Source organism: Hipposideros armiger, unplaced genomic scaffold (genome assembly GCF_001890085.2).
Source record: "Hipposideros armiger isolate ML-2016 unplaced genomic scaffold, ASM189008v1 scaffold_558, whole genome shotgun sequence".
Classification (NCBI taxonomy): domain Eukaryota; kingdom Metazoa; phylum Chordata; class Mammalia; order Chiroptera; family Hipposideridae; genus Hipposideros; species Hipposideros armiger.
In genome coordinates this window covers 51579-73495 of record NW_017731908.1, presented here as the reverse complement: position 1 = coordinate 73495, position 21917 = coordinate 51579, and the positions used below count along the sequence as shown (strand labels likewise).

The 21917-nt window shown below is 34.2% G+C and overlaps 1 protein-coding gene across 1 annotated transcript in view; it reads left to right on the top strand.

Annotated features, from left to right (window-relative positions):
- Positions 1 to 21917, top strand: part of FSD1L (fibronectin type III and SPRY domain containing 1 like) — a 64269-nt gene that overhangs the window by 14006 nt on the left and 28346 nt on the right. Inside the window, exons 3-8 of the mRNA XM_019623685.1 lie at positions 1165 to 1296; positions 2512 to 2613; positions 9844 to 9866; positions 14489 to 14610; positions 19083 to 19292; positions 20636 to 20734. Coding sequence (XP_019479230.1) covers positions 1165 to 1296; positions 2512 to 2613; positions 9844 to 9866; positions 14489 to 14610; positions 19083 to 19292; positions 20636 to 20734 — 688 coding nt within the window. The remainder of the gene's footprint in view (positions 1 to 1164; positions 1297 to 2511; positions 2614 to 9843; positions 9867 to 14488; positions 14611 to 19082; positions 19293 to 20635; positions 20735 to 21917) is intronic.

Here is a 21917-nt window from a genome sequence, read left to right as displayed (position 1 = left end):
TAATGTGGGATTTGATTTATGCCTTCTGCCTTCCAGACTGCACATTTCTTCTTCCTTAGCTTGTTTTTACCACTGTAAATAAACTAATAAAATGATTAACACCATTTGTGGTAAGATTCCAGTGAGATGATGTCTTATTTTTATAAACATTGTTACAAAAGTTTGGATTATGAGATTACAATAGATTGTATGTATTATTAGTTCTCTTAGTGCCAATTTGCTTCTCTTAACTGAATGATTCATGTAAGTTGAAAAATGCCTTAAGTAAATTTCTTCTCTCATAATTGTTGCAAGTGTGCATATGGTTTATCTAGGGATTTCACAGATACATTAAATTATTTCTTGGGGAAAGAATAGCATCTTGCTTAATGAGGCACTGAGGAACTTGGGGAAGTCAACAGGCTTGAAATGCTGTATTAATTCTGCCACTAGGAACTAGTTAGGCAGCTTTGGGCAAGTCACTTAATCTGTATTTTATTTTATAAAATTTAGGAGTTTAAAAAAATAAATAAAACTTAGGAGTTTGACTACAAATTCTAGTCAGTAAATGATTTCTGAGGTTCCTTCTAGCACAAAAATCCAGTGTTTGATAAATCTTTTAGGATACAGAAAGGAATTCCTTAGGCTTTCAGTTCTGCATATTTTATGTAAATGCAGTATTTTAGACAACCTGAAGATTTAAAAAATTACACAAAATGAGTCCCATCCCTGTGTGTCCAAACTGTTCATTGAGAGTTACGGAATAAAAATCTGGAATATTTTATTAAAATGTTTCACTGATGATTCTGATACACATCAAAGGTTGAGAACCACCAACTCAGGGTCTGCCTTAGCGCCCAAAGGTCTGGACACAGCTGACAACCTTAAAACAACCTATCACATTGTCCTGTGGAAGCAGTGTTATAAAAGGGGTGGAGCGTATGGGCTAGTCCACAAAAGGCTGATTGACTCATAGCATAGCTGAAATGGTGCTTTCTGCATTAACAGCCAGCTGTTTGAATTTATGTGTTTTTAAAGCCTTATGTCAAATACTAAAATTTTGTTATTTTTATGATGTTAGGCTGAGGTAGTTTATGAGTCTAGTCTCTCCTTTGATAAGTATATCTTAGTTGTTAACGTTTAACAGCTCTTCAGTAAAATCATTTTGTTTTGTTTATTAAATAGGAAAATTCTTCTACCATACTTTCAGAGTTAGATGAAGAATTTGATAGTTTATACTCTATATTGGATGAGATGAAAGAAAGTATGGTTAACAGTATAAAGCAGGAACAAGCTCGTAAATCACAAGAGTTACAGGTGAGATCATACAGCTATTTAAATATGAATAATTTCAATTTAATGCTTGATTTATTGAAAGCAAAAATTAGTGAATTTCTGGGTAACTGTACTTTTATATTGCAGAAGAATGATTTTTAACTTTTTTTGGTCATAGATACCTTGTTTTAATTGTAATAAAAAAATGTAAAATTTACCCTGTTAACCATTTAAAAATGTATAGTTCAATTGTGATAACTATATTTACATTGTTGTGTAACAGATCTCTAGAACTTTTCTGTGTTGCAAAAACTGAAACTCTGTACCTATTGAACAACTGCCCATTTGCCCCCCCACTGCCTGATAACCACTATTATATTTTCTGTTATCATGATTTCTATCACTCTAGATGTCTCCTGTAAGTGGAACCATAAGTTTGTCCCTTTTATGACTGGCTTATTCCATTCAGCATAATGTCCTCAAGGTTCATCCATCTTTAGCATGTTCTAGGATTTTCCTCTTTTTGTGGCTGAATAATATTACATTATATATATATATATATATATATATATACATATATATATCACATTTTCTTTATTCATCCATCTGTCTATGAACAGTTGGGTTGCTTCCATCTGTTGCTTATTGTGAATAATGCTGCACTGAACATGGGTGTGCAAATAATCTCTGAGATCCTGTTTTCAGTTCTTTTGGGTACATACCCAGAAGTGGGATTCCTGGTTCATATGGTAATTCTATTTTTAGAGTATTGTGATAAATGGAGTACTAAGAGTGTGCTTAGCTGAATGTATCTGTAACTTGATTCATAAACTTTAGCTTAAGTAGTTAAATATCATCAAAAAATTTAGTCTTTATTATAGAGGACATTGTCTGCACATGGATTATTTTGATGTTTCAATTTAAATTGATGATTTTTTGACTGCCTTGATTGGGAAGAATCTTTAAGTAAATATGACCCCTGTTTTTTATAATTGCTTTATTTTCTTTTGTGTTTTTAAATGATTTGTTTGTCTGTATGCACTTAAGCTATTTTGGACATATTATGAGAAGATGTTAAGTACAATGGATTAAGATAATTAAAATTTGTTAAAAATATAACTAGTGATTACCTTGCTTCAATAGTTCTTGAAAATATTTTTGTTCAATTATTGCTATTAAAATTGTAAGTTCATTATAACAGTATATACATAAGATTCTAATGGCAATAGGAATTTTTAATGATTTTTTTTTTTCTAGAGTCAGCTTAGTCAATGTAATAATGCCCTGGAGAACTCTGAAGAACTGCTAGAATTTGCAACGCGGTCATTAGATATAAAGGAAGCGGAAGAATTTTCAAAGGTACCAAAAACAAAACAAAACAAACAAAAAAAAAGCTAAACTAATCCACCTAAAAAGGAAAGTTTTGTTTAAAAAATGGTATTTTTCCTTTTAATTTTGGATTCGTCAGTCTAAAAAAATCTAAACTCTAAAAAAATCTAAAGTCTAAAAGGAATATAAAGTCTAGTTTTGTATTGCTTTTTATAAGCTGATGGGGAAAACATTATCGCTTGATGCATATGAGCACTGTAACTTCTTGAAATTTGTTATGAAATGTTCCACTGTTTAGCTTAAGAAATTGAATGTTTATTAAAATGTGAAAATGTAGGTCCCTTATTTAAGGGGTGTTTTGGTATGAAAATATAAACAGCAGAGCAAGAAGATTGCTAATGTTTTACCCTAGGTTCTGGTATTCTAAATTCCAGTTTCTAGTTCTTACTTTAAGTGGGGTTTTTAAATGATTGCCAATTTATCAAATCTATTATATTGAATATAGAATAAGGATGTGGAATGTATTTTTTTAAATGATATGAAAAGCGTGGGAAATTAAGCTGTATAACTAGCAAAATATATAAAATATTTGAGCTTGAGATTTCTTGAGCTTTGTGGACTATGTATGTAATGAGCTGCATTAATGTTAGAAAGGTGTCTTTATAATCCATTTGTGTCCATGTATTCATCTTATGTTTTCTCTGTGAACTTGAAGATGGAAAAACTTCCTTGAGAAGGTAACATTTGTTGGCTTATTTCCCTACATTTTGAAAATGAACTTTGAAAATTGATTCCTTTTAACAAAATTAATCAAAACAAAAGTTATTTTTTTGCTATAAACCGGTGAACTAATTAAATCTCGAATTTGGAGGTGGTTTGTGAGGAAGTTCATCTTTGCACTTGGTAGCACTTATATAAAGGAATTATGAGGGAAATGTATAATACTTTAAGGCACTTTAAAAGTATAGATATGTCACTTATTTAGAGGGCATTTATGTGATAACCTCAAATATCTGGAACATAGCCAAAAAACATGCAGAAAGCAAAAGGTATCTGTCATCAAAATCAGCATCATAGAGTTCATGGACAACAGTTAATAACCTCTATTCATGATAGTTTCTAAGAGTCTGTTGACTATTAATATGTACATGATAATACTAAATTTTTAGGTTTTTTTTCTTTCTGTTCCTAGCTGTCAAAAGAGTTCCCTTCCAGTGGTCTAGGGCAGATGTAAATGACAGGCATAATCATAGCAACTAGAATTAATAGCTGAGATCCTGAGAGTGAGGAGGAAGACAGGAAAACTATAAAATGTGTGCACAAGTACTCAAAAATAACTTGAATCCAGTTGCATTTAAATAAGGACTGATGCTCAGAAAAACTGTGATAAAAGTTTCTTCCAAGTTTCTCTTTTCATAGACATTCAGAGTCCTTCTCTCCCCTTCCTTTCAAAGGCTACTGTTCTCTCTCTCTCTCTCTTTCTCCTTTGTTCTTTCCAGTTTTGTTTCTAGCTTTGTTAATTAAAACTTGTTCCCAGCTATTGGTAAATTGGAAAGGTTCTGATAAAATAAATCACATTGTGGTTTAAATATATTTTCTTAATGTGCCACTTTGTTTCACATTTTACTGTTTAGGTTTTGTCTTCCAGTATTTTGCAGCACTGCTTAATAGCTTAAACCATTCGGAGATGTAGTGAAATGAATTATTTGTGTTTCCAAGCCAGAAATCTGAGTTTCTTGTTCAACAAAAATGCTTAACTGAGAATTGCTTGTAATTATTTTCTGAGTATATCCGAATAGCATCTAGATAATGGTTTGATTTCAAGTCAAAAACTTAAGTTCACTTTCCTGGTTTGCTGCATGGATGACAGACTTGCTTCAAACACCTAATTGCTGACAGATAGGGAAAGATGACTTTGAAGATGAATTATTGGACTAGTAGTATATTGTTAGATATTTGGAAAAATAAATTCTTCTAAGGTACACTATTTGCAAATATCCCATATTAAAGTGATTAAATCAGATTATTATGAAGAGTTCATGGGGGTAAAAAAAATATCATAGGCTAAAACCCAGGCCATGAGTCTTTTTAGTCTTCGTTATCTTCAAAAAGAGAATTTTAAATACTAATATTTAATGATCATGTTGTGGTACCTCAGCATGTGACTTGAAGATGAAGCTATGCCGTTTACCAGCATTAGAAAGTCTGAAAGCGAGCAAGTAAGAATAGCACAGATGGAAATGGACTTTAGAACACGCTCGCACTAATCGTTTTAGACGCTGGAAGTTTCTTTATAGTAAATATATGCAGGAAGATCACCAGTAGATGAAATCTGGATCAGTAGCTTTATTTCTGGAAGGACAAGTACCCAAAACCCCACCAAACCTGTGTTCCCTGCTAATAGCTGGCCTGCAGAACACTGTGTGGATCCTTGGCCAAAATTAGTATCCCTATCCTCCCACAACCCCAAATTTTGAACTTGAGTTCTACTTATGAAAAGAGCTGCGTCTGTGGGACAATTTCCTCGTCGGTATAACTAACCAGCCATTTCATCACAATCTTGCCACAAATAACCCACTTGTCAGACTAGACGGGACGAAATGATTACCTGCCCAGGTGCCTACAATGGAATAAAATGTACAGAGTAAGGTGAAAGGAAAACAATGTCTTGTACATTTGATCACAGATGAGAAGGAAGACTGGGTTTTGTGTATTTCTCACTCTGACAATCATTGGAATATGTTCAGGGAGTGTCAGGCTCTGACCACTGGGAGGAGAAAACACGGAGTACTGTATTCAAAGTTTATTTCAAGTTGTTTGCTATGACTTTGTGAAGAAGACTTTTAAATGATCATGTTTTTGAAAAATAGTTATTTGTATTAACAGATTTATATAGAAAATATAAAACTTCTAATGTATGGAATCAATCTGTATGCAGTGTTGTCTTTGAAAGTTGGTATTTTTGCCAAAAGGAAAATAGTATTTTGAAATTATCTCTTCACTCTCTCTGACATGAGTTCCTTTTATTTCCCAAGTTATTCCCTTAATATGATATTTTGAGGTGAGGATAAAAGTCTCAATTATATATACTGTAAAAAGTATTGAAAAAGTATTAAATATTTGCCCCTTAGTCATTTTCAGATTGTCTCAAGGAACCATTATAAACATATCTTTCAATTTTAATAGGAAAATTTGAAGTATAAAACAACATGGACATATAGACAAGATTTGAAAAGTTTCTTATTGTTGTGTGGCATTCAGAGTTTTAGTTAGAACTCTTTTGAGCTTTACTGCAAATAAAAATAAAAATACATTCTCTCAGGCAAATACCAATTTTGACATCTAGTGTTTGCTAGATTCATTGTTTTGGCAGTGTTAGTGTATTTTTCTCAGCAGTTATCCAGAAACATACGCATATATTCTTATTGTTATCTACAAATAAGGTGGCTTAGGATGGACTTTTAGGGTTCAAAGATATCTTAGTGCTCGTCATTTTACAGGTGACATACTGGATCCTGAAAGAGTTAAGTGACTTAACTGGTTAATATGATGGGCTGACACTCAGATCTCTTCAGTCTTGGTCAGTGCTCCTTATTTCGACTGATGAGTTTCAGATTTTCTGTTTGTTGGGAAGAAATTTGGAAATATCAAATTTTATTCTGTTTGGGTAAATGATTCTTTGAGTACAATAAGCAGGATCTAAAACTTCTTTATTATTTTCTTTTTAACCATTTAGAAAATACTATTCAATTTAGCTGCTCCATAAATAGAATTATTTTAAGTGTTTTGCTTCTGATATCTCTTTATAAAAGGAGAAAAAGGAGAACATTAAGAAGAAATATATAAACAATAAGATCTTAACCTTCAAAGGGCTTGATAAATTCATGGAAGAAAATAGTTTCTATATCCACTCATTGTAGATTAAAAACCAGAGAGGTTGGGAAAAGATCTGGTTTAACGTCTTTATATTAAATTGGTAATTATGAAGAACCATTTGTGATTACTCCTACATTGTACCCTTATTACATTTCTGTTTAAAGAAGTTTGGTCTTAGGTGACAGATTCCGAAACTGATACAATAAAGGATCAGAATTATAAGATTTATTTTTTAAACAATTGAGAGATGGAAGAAGGGAATGAGAGAGAGAGAAAGAAGACATCTCTGATATGAACAGAGAGAAATGAAGTGTTGGCAAGATTTCACTAGAAGACTGAACTAGAAATAGTGATTGAAATTGATAGAAAACAATGATGTTGAGCAAAGTAATATGACTAATACTTCTTGAAGGCCTTCTAGTAATATACAGTACCATAACCTAAAAATCTAAGCATTCACCGAGGCCTTTTCATAACATAACTCACTAAGTGGAATTATGTAGGTGCAAATAAATATACTGGAGGTGAACAGTCGTAAATGCTGGTGTCAGTTGGTACTTATTAAGCAGACTTGTTTAATTGACAGAATGCATCACTCTTGAAATTGAAACTTAGAGGAATCAAGCAACATAGTAATGCGTACCTTTTGGGTGGCTTTCTGCTTTGGAATAAGTTCCAGAAAAAAAATTAATCTATTTTCCAGTGTAAGACGTTTCTTGAAATGGGGCCCTTTTAAAGAATTAATCTTAAGAATTTGAAACTTTCTACTACATTGCACAGAATAACTTCTTCAACCCCTCCTGCATTTGCACAGTGTATGTACTGTAAAATTTGCACCTAAATGAAAGAGGAACTATGGAGTCTTCAGTTTTACCAACTGGATATATTTATGTATAAATACATGGGACAACGGTTTAGGCTAGGTTATCTGGCTTTTCATTGATTCCTTTTCTGGTTTGTCATAAACAACCTAGTACATAAAATGATAACATGAAAGCTTTACATGCATGTGTATGTGTGCACACTTGCACACACTAAAAAACATGGCACCTTACTAAATTAAGTAACACTAGACACAAAACTGAATCATGGTCAGCTTAAAAAAACAGTAGTGGTCTTCATATTGTTGGGTTATTTGAGAGTGACTGGTAAGTAACATTTCTTTAACCAAGTTCTAAACCAGTTGGGAAATAAGAGAAAACAATAAAGCTGATAAGAGGCCAAATACTGATAAAAATGGTATTGGAGAATTTGGCTTGTATCAGTGGACAAGCTTCCTAATATTGAATCCTAGAATTAGACAGACTTACTCACCCAGGTATGGTCATTACGGAGCTACCTCAGGTATCTGTGTGGGGGAGCCTGGTTCAGAGAAACTTAACTGCATCAAGGGAAAGAACAGAATATATGTTCCCTGTGGAAAAGCAAGCTGCCAGAAAATGGGAAAGGTGCTGAGTTACTTACTTTTAGTTTCTCCTTTCAAACTCATTATCAGATTAAGTCATCATTTTAGGAGAAATGAGGGACTAGAAAGAGTCTTAGGGAGTAATGCTAGTGGCAGTTTCTCCATATGTAAAGAAACATCAAGTGCACTTACATTAAAACCTTTGCTTTGTAATTCTAGCTATGACAATAATTTAAAAAATATATCAATGTAATTGACTTCCTTAACATTTTTTTATCCCTAGTACCAAAGCAGTGTTGTGATTTAAGGAACATGTGATAGATGCCACAGAATTGGGTTGTCTGCTGTAGAATGTGGAACTTGAAAAGGATCTTTAGAATCATTAAAGACCAAAATCCCTTCATAAAAAAATAGAATGATTAGTATACAAGGTCATGGAATACAGTGCTAGAACTGCCGATCTAAATTGCAATTCTGTTTTTTTGTGTAGAAAGGTATCAGACCAGGATATTTTAGGATGGATATAAAATTAACGAATACCAAGTAAGAACAATGTTAGAACTGAAGAAGCGAGACAACAGAAGCATTGCTATAGACCTTTACTATTCAGTTACGTCCAGTAATTATTAAGCAGTACTATGTGCTGTGTGTTAGACACTGGGGATAGAGTGTTGAGCAAAACAGCCGTGGTCTACATTGGATGTATTGTTTGTTTGTTTTTAAGAGTTTTTATTGGGAATTGGGGAAGGGAAAGCCGAGTTGTTGTCCTTCAATCTTAGTTGTGGAGGGCGCAGCTAGCTCAGCTCCAAGTCCAGTCGCCATCTGACTACCCATCAGCAGCTCAGGGCAGCTCAACTCAAGGTGCCGTGTTCAGTCTTAGTTGCGGGTGGGCACAGCCCACCATCCCATGTGGGAGTTGAACAGGCAACCTTGTTGTTAGGAGCACGTGCTCTCACCAACTGAGCCACCCTGCCACCTGTTGGCAGCTCAGCGGCAGCTCACTGGCCCATGTGGGAATCTAACCGGTGACTCTGTTGCTCAGAGCTCGCACTCTCACTAACTGAGCCACTCAGCCGGCCCTGGATGTATTGTTAATTATTCTGGCCAGTGGGGGGAAAAAAACTTTTGTTGGATATAGTATATTCTATATAAATGTAAGGGGACAACAGGTTTTACTTTCATTTTTCATTATTTTTCTGTGACCGTGCAGCACTAATAGCTGTATCCTTCTCTTGTGCTAGCATTCTCCCAAAATAAATAAATAAATAATAAAGATCTTATGTAGAACAGGTTTAAGTTGGCAGCTTCTATGAAGTCATCTGAAGGAAAGGCCCCATCGCTAGAAGTATTTCTCTGGTTTCTCCTTGTCTGAATTTTTGCCATTACAGCTTCACTCTTTGGGGGGAAAGGATTGTAGAACTGCAGCCTACTTTTATATGTTAGCAGACAAGCTCTCACAATACACAGCCCTTGCCCAGAATACACAGCCCTTGCCCAGTGAGGTCATATAGAGAAAGCTTGGAACAATCATTATGAAATGGTGAAAGAGATGCCTGAAGAACAATGGAGAGCAGATTTGAAATGTGTAAGAAAACAATCAGAATGCATAGAAATGTGTGCCCCATGAAGGAGATTGATTGTTCTAGTTGAAGAGTGTCAGACTGAATGAAAGTGAAGGTGTGTTATGATAATCCTAAGGTAAGAAAAAACATTTGAAGTCACCTGGAATTAGTTTGACATGTTAAATTCCCCTCCTTTTAAGGCGATGTATATGGGATCTGGTTTTTCTACTGTTGTTCTAACATCACATTATCCAAGCTGATGCAAACTGTACATATTTCCTATAATTTGTGTTTTGGTGAATATGAACTAATCTATTCCAGGGTTTATATCCTAACTTTTCTTGCATGTCACTGCCATTGAAACTTGCATGAAAAGCACTAACTGCCTTCTTTCTCTTCTCCCTGATTTGCTCCAAGGCTGCCAGACAGATCAAGGATAGGTATGGAAAAAAACCTACATTTTTATTTAAGTATTGATATTGACGTCAGAAATGAAATTCAAGAACAGTTTCTTATTGGAATCTCATTGAAAATAAATATACCTAATGACAAGTACGAAAATAAAAATGTGTTCTGCATATTTTCTGGAATAAACAATGTATCAGCAAGATTTTTAAAAAACACAGTGTGGACAATTATGTACTTCCAAAAGAATTTCATTTCTGGTATAATATAGTTAGTTTTAGAACAGTTCTTAATTAGTTATGCTAATGGATGGGGAACCATTTTAAATAATTAAAAAATATGTATTCCTGGAATGCATTTTTTGTTTTTAAATTTTATAAGCATGTCTTTCTTTCTGAGAAGTCACAGCATTTTAAATAGTTCTCAGGAGCTAAAGCTGTCTTACTTCACTGCTCTCCTGTTTAACACCATTGTATTCTCATTCCATCCTGTTCTTGGTGCCATCTCTTTCTATTTCTAATGCCACCACTATCTAGTTTATTGGCAGAGAATAGTAAAGAAAATGATGAAAGACTTTAGCTTGAAAGGTCTTTCTCATGAGTAGAGCCAGGATTAGCAAAGGGTGATACTTGCTGTAATGACTACACCAAAGGGCTAAACAAGCTGCTGGCAGTTTTGGATTGGGTTACCACGCAAGACATGGCTCTGACCTCCCTCGCTCGTCACTGAGCATTGACTCCACTGAGATGATCACTTTGGTTTCTTTGCTTGAGGATTATGAGATTCTCTGAAAGGCACAGCTCTTCAAATCACCACTCTGAATCCTAGAGTAAATTATTCTTCATCAGATAATTTACAAAATTATTCATTATAGACGGTGAAAACCAGTGTCTCTATTGTTAATCTTGACTGAAGACTTCAATTCTGTGTTTTTCTCCTGGCCATTTATTTGACTGGAGGCAAGAGTCACATGGCAGTCATAGAGCATTCTTAACACAAATATTAATTTTTACATTTTTTGTAGTTTTTTATACCAGGGATTGTTTAAAGACATGGATCATTCTTACAAATCATGAATGTAGAGAGATGATGAGAACTCGAAGGTGAAAACTATTGACTGTCTGAGGACTGGGTGCTAGGTGGGTCAGTTTTTTGGATGAGGTAGTTTTGGGTTGTGTCTGCTGGCGTTTGCTATGAGTGGTCCATGTTCCACCCTGGCTAGACTATCATCCTGTTTAGCCACCTACTTCACTCAGTCCTGCCCTGGTCCCTGACTTTCTGGATTAGAAGTCATTTCCTAATCAGGCTTTGCGCTGTCCAAAGACATTGAGAGACCCTGCACAACCCTGTCTTGTTCTTCTAGGAATCTCTATGGTTCTGTGCTTCCCAGAATGCTGTCCTTCCCCTGACCTCTTTCTCTTTCTCAGATTTGTTTGGCAGAATTTAATTTTATGATTAGTGTTCATCACTGAATGTATTCTTCAGAAACTTGACTTCTTTTCTTCTAAGCCACACTTTAGGTGTGATTTCATCAGTATCCATGTAATCTCAGGAGTCAGAATTCCTTTTTTCTGCCAGGGCAAACTCCATTTATTATTATTATTTTTTTTAAGATTTTTATTGGGAATTGGGGGATGGGAACAGCACTGGGGAATTGGGGGAAGGGGAACAGACAAGTTGCTGTCGTTTTGTTCTTCAATCTAGTTGTGGAGGATGTTGCTTCACTGGCCCAAGTTGGCACCATCATTGCGCTTTTCCCGGCCGAGGCAGATCAGTCGCCAGCTTCTGGACGGCCGCTCGCTGCGGCTGCTGGCCGCTCACACTGGCTGCTGGCTACACACGGTAGCCCATGGCAACCCACTGCAGCAGTAGCTGCAGCCTACGCCGTCGCCAGAGACTCACAGCAGCCCAACTCCAGGTTGAGCTGTTGTTCAGCATCTTAGCTGTGGAGGGCAGTGTCACTGGCCTTCATATGTGGGATCCGAACCGGGGCCTCTGGCGTCCCAAGCCAGCTCTTAACCACCACGCCACTCGGCCGGCCCCTCCATTTATTTTTTATTTGTTTGTTTTTCAGAGCCTGTACTTATTTTTTTTTTTTTGAGACTTCTCACAGAATTTTTATCTCCTGCCTAAGGAACGTTTCTGGGCCTTGGCTTAATTTTTTAAACTTGATTTTAGTTTCATAATGTTCAGGTTTTTCTGATACAGTTTTCAGGTTTTCTCCCATGAAGCACATTTCTAGGATTCCATCATTGCCATTTTAATATAAAAATAATTTAAACATATAGTCATAATAAAATAATTATTTTCACTAAGTGAAGAAAGGATTAATTACTCCCTTATATTAAGACATAAGTGGTATTTTAAGGAAGAATGTATAACATACCTGAGCAAGGAATCAAATATATAAAAATGAAAGTATCTGTGACAAGTAAGTATTTATCATTGCTGTGATATGAGTTATACAAGGGGAATAGTGGAAGTGACAGGAAACACTAAAGACAGAAATGAGAAGATAATACGTAGCAGATCTCTACAATTTCACAAATCACTGGTATACACTTCTGGGTACGTAGTAATGTTAAAAGGTGATTAGTTGAGGCATATTGCAGGAGTCACTGGTTCTTGAAGAAAAGGAATCATGAAGAGAGGAGTCAAATTAGGCAAGTAGTTTAAGGAAATTAAAAGTATTCATCCAGATGTTTTGCAGTTATTTTCTCTTTGCAAAAATAAAATGAGGAGGAGAAGGGATCCTTGTAGTCAGCTTGTACTATTAGAAATAAATTGAGAAAGTCAGGGTGAACTAAACCATTCCCTAACCACTGGGATCCTGTAATGTAGAGAATTATCTGTGGATTTTGGATTGTTAGTTTGGGCTTTGAAGTACAGTTGTCTAAAATATATTCAGTTTAAAAATAAAAAGTTGTCTTTTGAAAGATTATAACATTGTTAAACATCTAACTTGACTTATGGAGACTGAAATTTTCATTTCAGACTAGAAAATAAAGGTCATTCTTGTTTTTTAGGCTTTGATAGACCTTTCTAGTACATTTTGGGGGAACATTCTTTTTCTTTGAGGCCATAGTGATTAAATTAATCTTTGCAGATAAAGTTTCAGATTTAAATTCCCTAAAATGCTTTCAGAAATTTTTTTCTAAACAGTTCTCAGCTAACATTTAAATAATCTGGTTTAGTAGAAACCAAGTAGGTTCAAACCCATTCATTGATTCTATGGGTATTTACTAAGTACCTATCTGAATATAGCTCTTTCGGAAGTCTTCCAGTCAAAAGATACTTGGGGCAGTAGAAAATAATGTATATAGCCTTCTCTCCTAACTTCTTATTGATATAATCTGAAATTTTATTACTAAGTACCAGCAGCTTAAGGTAATATGTGTGAAACATTCAGCGTTATGTCTGGCGTTCATTAAGTGTGAGTTCCCTTCTCTATGAATTGTATTTCAGTATAGCACTTTCTTCTTGAGAAATAGATCAGTTAACTCATTGTTTATACTAAATAAAGTGATTACTTTCCCAGTTTTAAAATGAAATAAAATAACTGAATACAGAAACAGACATTTTTCATCCCAAAATAACTGAATACAGCAACAAGTTTGATATTTCTTATACCACTGATCCCTAGAGTAGATTTGGCAGATCTGAATGACTAGGCCTTGTATTCTCTTTGTTCCTCCAGCTCTATTTACTTTGTCTCCCAAATTTTGTGCTAGGAATACAACATTCATGAATATTACTTTTGTGTCATTCTTTGACCAAAGATAATAAGGGGAATTACTTTGTGATACTTGTGGAAATTTAATATGCAAAATTGAAATGTGAGGTAAAATGACAAATCAATACAACATGAGAATTTCTTTTAGTGCCCAGTTATAATTGACAGAACAGTTTTCCCCTGGTTTGGGTAAAATGAAGTCTGGTATGACTTCTTTCTTTTTTTGTTATTGTTTTTTACACTGCATTCCTCTAATAAATATTTATGGAGCTCCTCTTATTTCCATGGCATATGGTTTCACAGGGCTGTTTCTCCTTGCATCCTTCCATGTAGCCGATGTTGACCATCAGAGTGACACCTACTAGCATGGTATTCAAAGTCGTGGTTTCACTTCTCTCCTTTCTCATCCATGACCTGTCTTTGGCAGCCACCAAGCTGTACAGTATTTGGTCAGTGTACCTCTGCTCTTATTTGAGGGTCCATGGAGTAGTTCTGATTAGTAGGAAGAATATTTGAATCAGGGTGTATGTACAGTTCATTATTTGGCATGTGGAAAGGAGTGAGGCTGGCATCAGGAAGTCAGTGAGATTGACTGTACAGAGGCTCACATGACCATTGCGTCCGCTAAAGATGATTTATACTGGATATTTATCTCTTGTGATGTTTGTATTTATATGCAGTTTTATAAAACTGGGTGGAGGAAAGTTCCTTAAAGTTATTTTAAATGTCTTTAAATTTAAAAATATTTTAGTTTTTATTTAATTTTCAAAGACTCTAAGAGCAAATTTCTATTTAGTTTTGTTGCCTTTATTATAGTTTCTGAAATAACTAGAGTGAAATAATTTCTATCTTTTCATTTTGTATATTAAATATATGATACCTCCCATTCTTTTATTTTTAAAAGTATGTTTGTGTTTGCCGTAGAGTAACAATGGCTTCAGCCTTTCGCCTTTCTTTGAAACCAAAGGTCAGTGACAACATGACTCATTTAATGGTGGATTTTTCTCAGGAAAGACAGATGTTGCAAACTTTGAAGTTTTTGCCAGGTAAGTAAGCATGTTATATTACATGTAAAGTTATGTATAAAAACTTTGTTTCTGCAAATTTTTCTGTGATGAACATTGGAATATAAATGTTGAAGAAGTATAGTGTGATTTTTTTTTCTTCAATTAAGGAATAGTTAAAACTGCTAGTTTTTATTTTTAGAGAATTATTTTACTGGTAGTTATTGTTAATTTGATAGAAGCAGTAAACCATGATGTATCACTGCGTCTTGGGGCCAGACTTCTTATATTTAATCCTAGCTGCCACTTACTTGCTGTGTAACCTTGAACAAGTTATTTAACTTTTCCTCATTTTCTTTATCTTTAAAATGTGATGTTTATCCTTCTAGGTTTTGTATAGGAATTAGATGAATTGAAACCTCTAGAGCACTTGAGATAGTTAGTATCCAGCATATGTTGGGTTGTCAGAAAAGTCATGATGTATTTTTTCTATGTTTTTAGTTGCAAAAATGTGACATGACTTTTCCGGCAACCCAATAGTTAACACTCAATGAATGTTAGCATCTTTCGTTACCATTATTGTTGAAGTTGTTGGCTCAGATGGAGTTTTATTTCCAGTGATAGTATGTTAACATTGGTTTAGTAGAGTATTAGTATGAGGATATTCCAGAAGCCAAAACCATTTGAAATTGAGTCCAAATATTTGTCCACATGTGTGAAAGAGCCAATTAAAGACCTTTTGGTTAGTAGTATTCTCTTTTTAGCTAGCATCAAGTAATGCTGTTAAGTTGATAGCTGAAACAATTTGTGAACATGGTGATTTGGGGTATGAGGAAGTCTCTTGAAAATGAAGTGCTTTATTACTTAAACAGGTGCTTTGTTAAAACTGGCTTTTATTGTTTTAGAGGTTAGCTGTTTTTGGATAGAGAATTTTGATCATATGAAACCATTCTTCTCTGAATATTTGGCCAAGGATTTAAAATATGATTGGAAAGGTGTTGTTAGTAGTCATGAAACTAATTGAACTAGTAAAGGTAGCACAAGTGAAGTATTAACTTGTGTGATATAGATCAGAAGTGTTAGAAGAGTTTATAGAAGGAAAAGGTGAGAGAATGAACTATAGTTGTAGAGGAAGAAAGTATACTTGTCAGTGGATATCTACCTGTGAATTGTTCTTTAAGAATTACTAACCATTATATTATCATTCACACTACTTCTAAATTCAGAAGGAGAATAAGGAGTGGGGGATTGTTAATACACACTTTATTATTTTGATTTTTTAAAAAGCTACTAAAAAGCAATCTTCTCACCATTACTCTATCTCTTGAGTTTTCAGTGATGTCTTAACAGGGGAGGCCGTGCCTATTGTACAGTTAAGTAGATTGCATTGCACAGTTAGGGCTTCCTCTTTTGGCAAACTGTTAAGACAGTATGAAGTAGTGAGGTATAATAAAAAACAAAACAACAAGAAAACCTTTTGTGGAGGAGCTTTACTCTGAAAGAAAAGTATAGTATGTTGTTAAAATTTATGAAAGATGAATTCCTATTACTAATTTTTCATATTCTGCTATAGCATAAAAATTTCCTGTAAGGTGCAAGCTGATTAAATAAAAAATGGATACCTTCATCCCTTAGTAATTCATTCCATAAACACCACAGAAATTAACTCTACACTGCATATGCATAGTAACATGAGTTGTGGACTTATCTGAGTCTGAAAAATGAAAGTGTTGATGATGGATGATAATTGCAAAGCCATTTTCTTCTATTTTAGGACATTTTTTTATACATTGAAACTCAGAGTTTATAATCTTCTCTTCTGAGCTTCTACAACTAAAATGGGAAACATGCTTGTGACAGTGTTGATGGCCACTTGCCCTTTTACATTCACATGCAGAGAAAACGTTAGTAAAATTCTTGAACATATTTCCACACTATTGCTAGTTAACTGTTGTTTTATGGAAATTGCTGTGAATTGCCTTTTATTCTCATTTCCAAAGAGAGTTCTGAATTTTTCTAAGTGATATTTTTACATAACAATTTTACCACCTTTCATCTTCCCCTGAAGTTTTATCATTTAATGAACTTCAGTACACAGTCTTGGGTGGACTTCCCACATATTAGGTCCAAGTTAGCCTTAATGTGACATACCACTCTTAAATTATGTAAATTTTCTTTTACCCTCCCAAGTATCACTACTTCTTTGGATTTTTAAAAAAATTTACTGCAGTTACCACTTTTAGCAGTTTGCTTTCTTTTGGGGGCCGTTATTCAGAAGAAAGAAGAATCTACTTGTGAATTCTTACTGGAATCGTAGCTGAATTGAGATGTATTGTGTAGTGGAGAGTTAGCCAGACCCACTTAAAATTAAGTGATTCTTACTTTATCCCAGCCTTTTTCAGTGCAGGTTTTTGACTTGGCAAAATTATAAAATTACTGCATGCCAAATAGGCCTTTACATTTCCTCATGTGTAAGCAGTGCAGAGTATATTAAATTCATTAATGCCTGTGGTCTGTTCTCGTGGCAATGAATAGTAGTCTGTATTGTTTATGTTCCAGTGATAGAGACTAACATCTGTTATGTATTATAGGGACAAAAACCCTACAAGGCAAATGAAGGAAATTAATCATAATGACAAATGATAAATACTTCTGTGGTTGTCTTTTGTCTCACTAATAAGGTATATCAGATTCCAAGTATTTATTGTACAATTACACACATACTAGAGTTGAATTTTGAAGACTACAGTTAATGGAGATCAATTGTCCCACCTCTCTCCCCTCTTGTTTCTTACTAGTTAGACTTGAAGATTTAAAATTTCTATCAAAGTCCTTTCATCTTGGTTTTGATTATTCTATCCAACATAATTTGGTTTACTTTGTTACTTGTTAGGTCTCACATTGCTTTGCATTTTAGCTTTTGTGTATAATTCCTTTATTGTTATTGTTGTAGCTGTTTTAATGCTTGTTTTTAAAAACAAGCTTAGGTGTATGGAAAATGGAACAGATAATAAAGTGACCATACACTTTCCTCCTCCCCCACATACAGCTTCCCCTGTTAACATCTTGCATCAGTGTGGTACACTTATTATAATTGATATAACCAATATGGATGCATTATTATTGACTGCAGTCCGTAGTTTACATTAGGGTTTACTCTGTGTGTTATGTAATTCTTTGGGTTTTGACGAATGTATAATATCAGTTATCCATCGTAACATTACAATACAGAATGGTTTCACTGCCCTAGTATTCCCCTGTACTCTGCCTGTTCACCCCTTGCATCCTGCAGACTTGCTATAATCACTTGTTAATTCCAGGAATTTTTTGTTGATTCTTTGGGATTTTAGGCACTCATGTCATCAGCGAACAGACTATTTTTCCTTCCTAATCTGTATACCTTCTACTTCCTTTTCTTGTCTTATTGCATTTAGCTAGAGCTTCCAGTACAGTGTTGAATAGAAGTAGAAGTAGTGAGAGAGGACATCCTTGCCATAGGGGAAAATTATCAAGTTTCTCAACATTAAATATGGTATTAACTCTAGGTTTTTTGTAGATGTTCTTTATCAAATAAAACCCCCTCTATTCCTAGTTTGCTGAGAGCTTTTATCATAAATGGTTGTTGGATTTTGTCAAATATTTTTTCTCTCTGTTGATCATACGATTTTTCTGCTGATGTGATAGATAGATTACATTAATTGATTTAAAATGTTAAACCATCCTTGCTTGCATACTTGGAGCAAATCTTTTGAAACTCCTTTTTTTTTTTTTTTTTAGCAACAAAATGTTTAAACACAGTACCTGCACAGTTTCACACATTCCAGACACATCTGTGTCACTGGAGGACCAGGTTCTCTGATTAGCCTGTGGTTACATAAATGGAACATCTGTTCATGTTGAGGAGCTGTGGAAAAACCTCTTTTATGGAAATGACATTGATTAATGTTCATACATGTTAATTGTGGCTCATTTACTCCACAATTTATTTTAATGAATCATAGAACTCTTTGGAGAAACATTTTTTAATGCTTAAGTATTTTGGGGGATTGGGGACCTCATTTTTGTTTACTATTAAGAGATTACAATTTTTTATAAAAAATATTTTTAAAATACATTGAAAATATCTTGAATTATATGAATCATTGGATTCAAACAAGTTATTCTGTTTTGTCAATAATGATTTAATTTACAATTCTACAGCTGTTTGAAATAGATTAAAAGTACATTTTGAGAAGCAACGAGTCATTCTTGATTCTTTATTCTTAGCATTGCTTTTTGCCAACTAGGATTTTAATGTACTTTGAATAAGTCAAAGAAAAACCTTTGATATATGAAATTTTAAATAGGGCTTTGAAAAATGGTTATTTTGCATTTATAGGGTGTCTGTCTTCTTAGCCTGCTTGCTTTAATTGAACAGTTCAAAACAACATGAAAAAGCATAGTTTGAATCACAAACATAAATATTGGATTAGGACTATAATAAATGAGAAATGAACTTATTTTTTATTCTTTAGTCCCCAAAGCTCCAGAGATAGATCCAATAGAGTGTTTGGTGGCTGACAACTCTGTGACAGTAGCTTGGAGAATGCCAGAAGAAGATAATAAGATTGATCATTTTATACTGGAATATAGGAAAACTAATTTTGATGGACTTCCACGTGTAAAGGATGAGCGATGCTGGGAGACAATTGATAATATTAAGGGTACTGAATATACATTATCAGGTAAAACGACTGCATATCGTGAATCTCATTCTCAGAAAATAAATACATAATAAATGTGAAAAATATTTTGAATTACTTTAAAATATAAAGTTAAGTTTCTTTAGCCAAGTGAATTTTTATATATTCATTATAGAAGTGAATTTCTCTTAACATATCAAGAAAACCTTCATTTAAATTACTTATGGATATTTGCAACCTGGTAAAATAATGTATGTAAAACACACATGAAGGGATGTTCTGGAAACCATATTTCAGAATAACATTTAGTTTTTAACCTTGGTTTTCTAATAATAAAAACATTGTCAATTTTCTAGATGTACACACCACTCCACAATTCAATGATACTATAAATACTGTTGCCTTTACCCTTTTAAGATTACCTTCACGGTAACTTAAAGTAGAGCTGTGACTTGGTATTAGAAATTTGTAGATCTTTTGAAAGTCTTTAAAAAGATATCTCACTATATAGGGGACTTCGGATATTTGAAATGGTCGAACGTTGCCTGACTTGTTCAGTGCTTGTTACACAGTCAGTGATATTAGTAACTTTACTGACATTGAGCACTTACTATTTATCGGGAACTGGGCTGAAGTGTATTATTACCTAATACATCTCATTTAATCAGCACAGTACATCTCATTTAATATTTACAATTAATGAGGTTTGTTTTATTATTTCCACTTTTCTGGTATAAAACTATGGCTGTGTCATGTTAAGTCCCATAGCTAGTAATTTTTGGACTATTGTATTCTAGATATGACTAACTTCAGAGATTTGCTATTATTCCCTATGCTTCACTTTCTCTTTTTCACATAAAAAGACAATGTTTCATAAATGCAAAAATTCTTTAGGGTGTTCACATTGCAGAAATAGAGTATGTTATTTTATACTGTAGCATCTCTCCTTGAATGAAGCATTACTATTTTGTTAAATTAATTAATTAATTTATTTTTAGCTGAGCCATCCTGCCATCTGTTGGCAGCTCAGCAGCAGCTCAGCTCAGCCAGGACTCGAACTGCTGTTGCTCAGAGCTCGCACTCTTGAGTGAGCTCTTAATCAACTGAGCCACTCGGCCGGCCTCAAAGCATTACTATTAATGAAGCTTGAGAGTACATTTTTATCACATAGTTGAAAAAAAACCTCATTAATAAACTTTATTTCTTTTGAAGAAAATCATATATCATGATTTTTCTTATTTCAGGCATTATCAGCATTTTAAATAAATTTGTATTTTTCCTGAGTAAAGGGATAGTTCCAAGGAGGGAAAAGTATCTGTTTTATTCATACTTTTGGAGTAGATTCCTTTACTTTTCAGATCTGAAAACCATTTTCATTTTTATAGGCTTAAAGTTTGATTCAAAGTATATGAATTTCAGAGTGCGAGCTTGTAACAAGGCTGTGGCTGGAGAGTATTCTGATCCAGTAACCCTAGAGACCAAAGGTAAGATTAATAGCTATTTATATAGCATAAAACAAAACCTAACATCTGAAGCTATTTGAGACTTCGTGACAAGAAGCATTGCATGTATGGTTGCATTCCTTTCCCCACCTACACACACACACACACACACACACACACACACACACATGCCGCCGCCGCCGCCACCACCACCACCCCTGCCCTCACCCCTACCCCCAGAATTCCCAACAGTAGGAATTTTAAGATGGGGAAATTAGGACTACAGTAGTGGTTTTCATTAGTTTTTGGTAAAATAGACTGAGACGATGGTGTTATCTTCTCTGGTGGGTGCTTAGTTTACAAATTTCAGTCTACTATAAGTATATAAACATCACTGAGATTTGCCCAGAGTTTTCCCAGGGAATGATTATGGCTCAATAATGGGGAAATTACCTTTTCAGTTTAGTTCAGGTTCCTGTTTTCTTAAATCTTACTGTAGAAATTAACATTTACATAGCTTATTAACATTTACAAAGCACTCTCACAGTTCTTCATTGATCATTAAAAGCCATCCTGAGAGATCAGTAGAATAGATATTATTGATATCCATTTTGCAGATGAAGAAAGTGAAGTTCAAATGTGTTAAATGACTTGTCTAGGATCCCTAGCACTAGCTTGGAAGGGTGTAAATAAGAATGTTTTCAAGTTCTGTTCAGCCCCTATTATGGGCATGAAACTCAGGTGCTTCTAGTCTCAGAGCAACTTGGATTTAGTAGAAATTTCCTAGAGTTTTATTTTAACGCTCATATTTTAACACAGAAGATTTTTGAGATATTTACCAATTTGAAGGTCATAATGCTAGAGATTTTCCCAGTTGTGAGATGATAATTGACGGATTACTTCCAGAATGAAATTCTACACATAGTTCTAGTACTTGGGCCTAGAGTATTCCACTGACCTCTAATTCAAATAGCATTTGAATAATAGGTTTGCATGTCAGAAGTTTGATATGATTTGGAGGATGACATAAAATATATTAGAATAAAACAAAATACAAGGTCATAAGTTTTGACAAGACAAACTCAGAAGAACATGTTTGTATCACAAAGATAAATAAAAAACATAACTCAAAGTAATTTATTCAGATTAGCAAGTGTTTTTATTTGAGAACTATAGATAACTTAGCCAAGAAATGCAGTTACTTTGAATTACTTGTTATCAAACT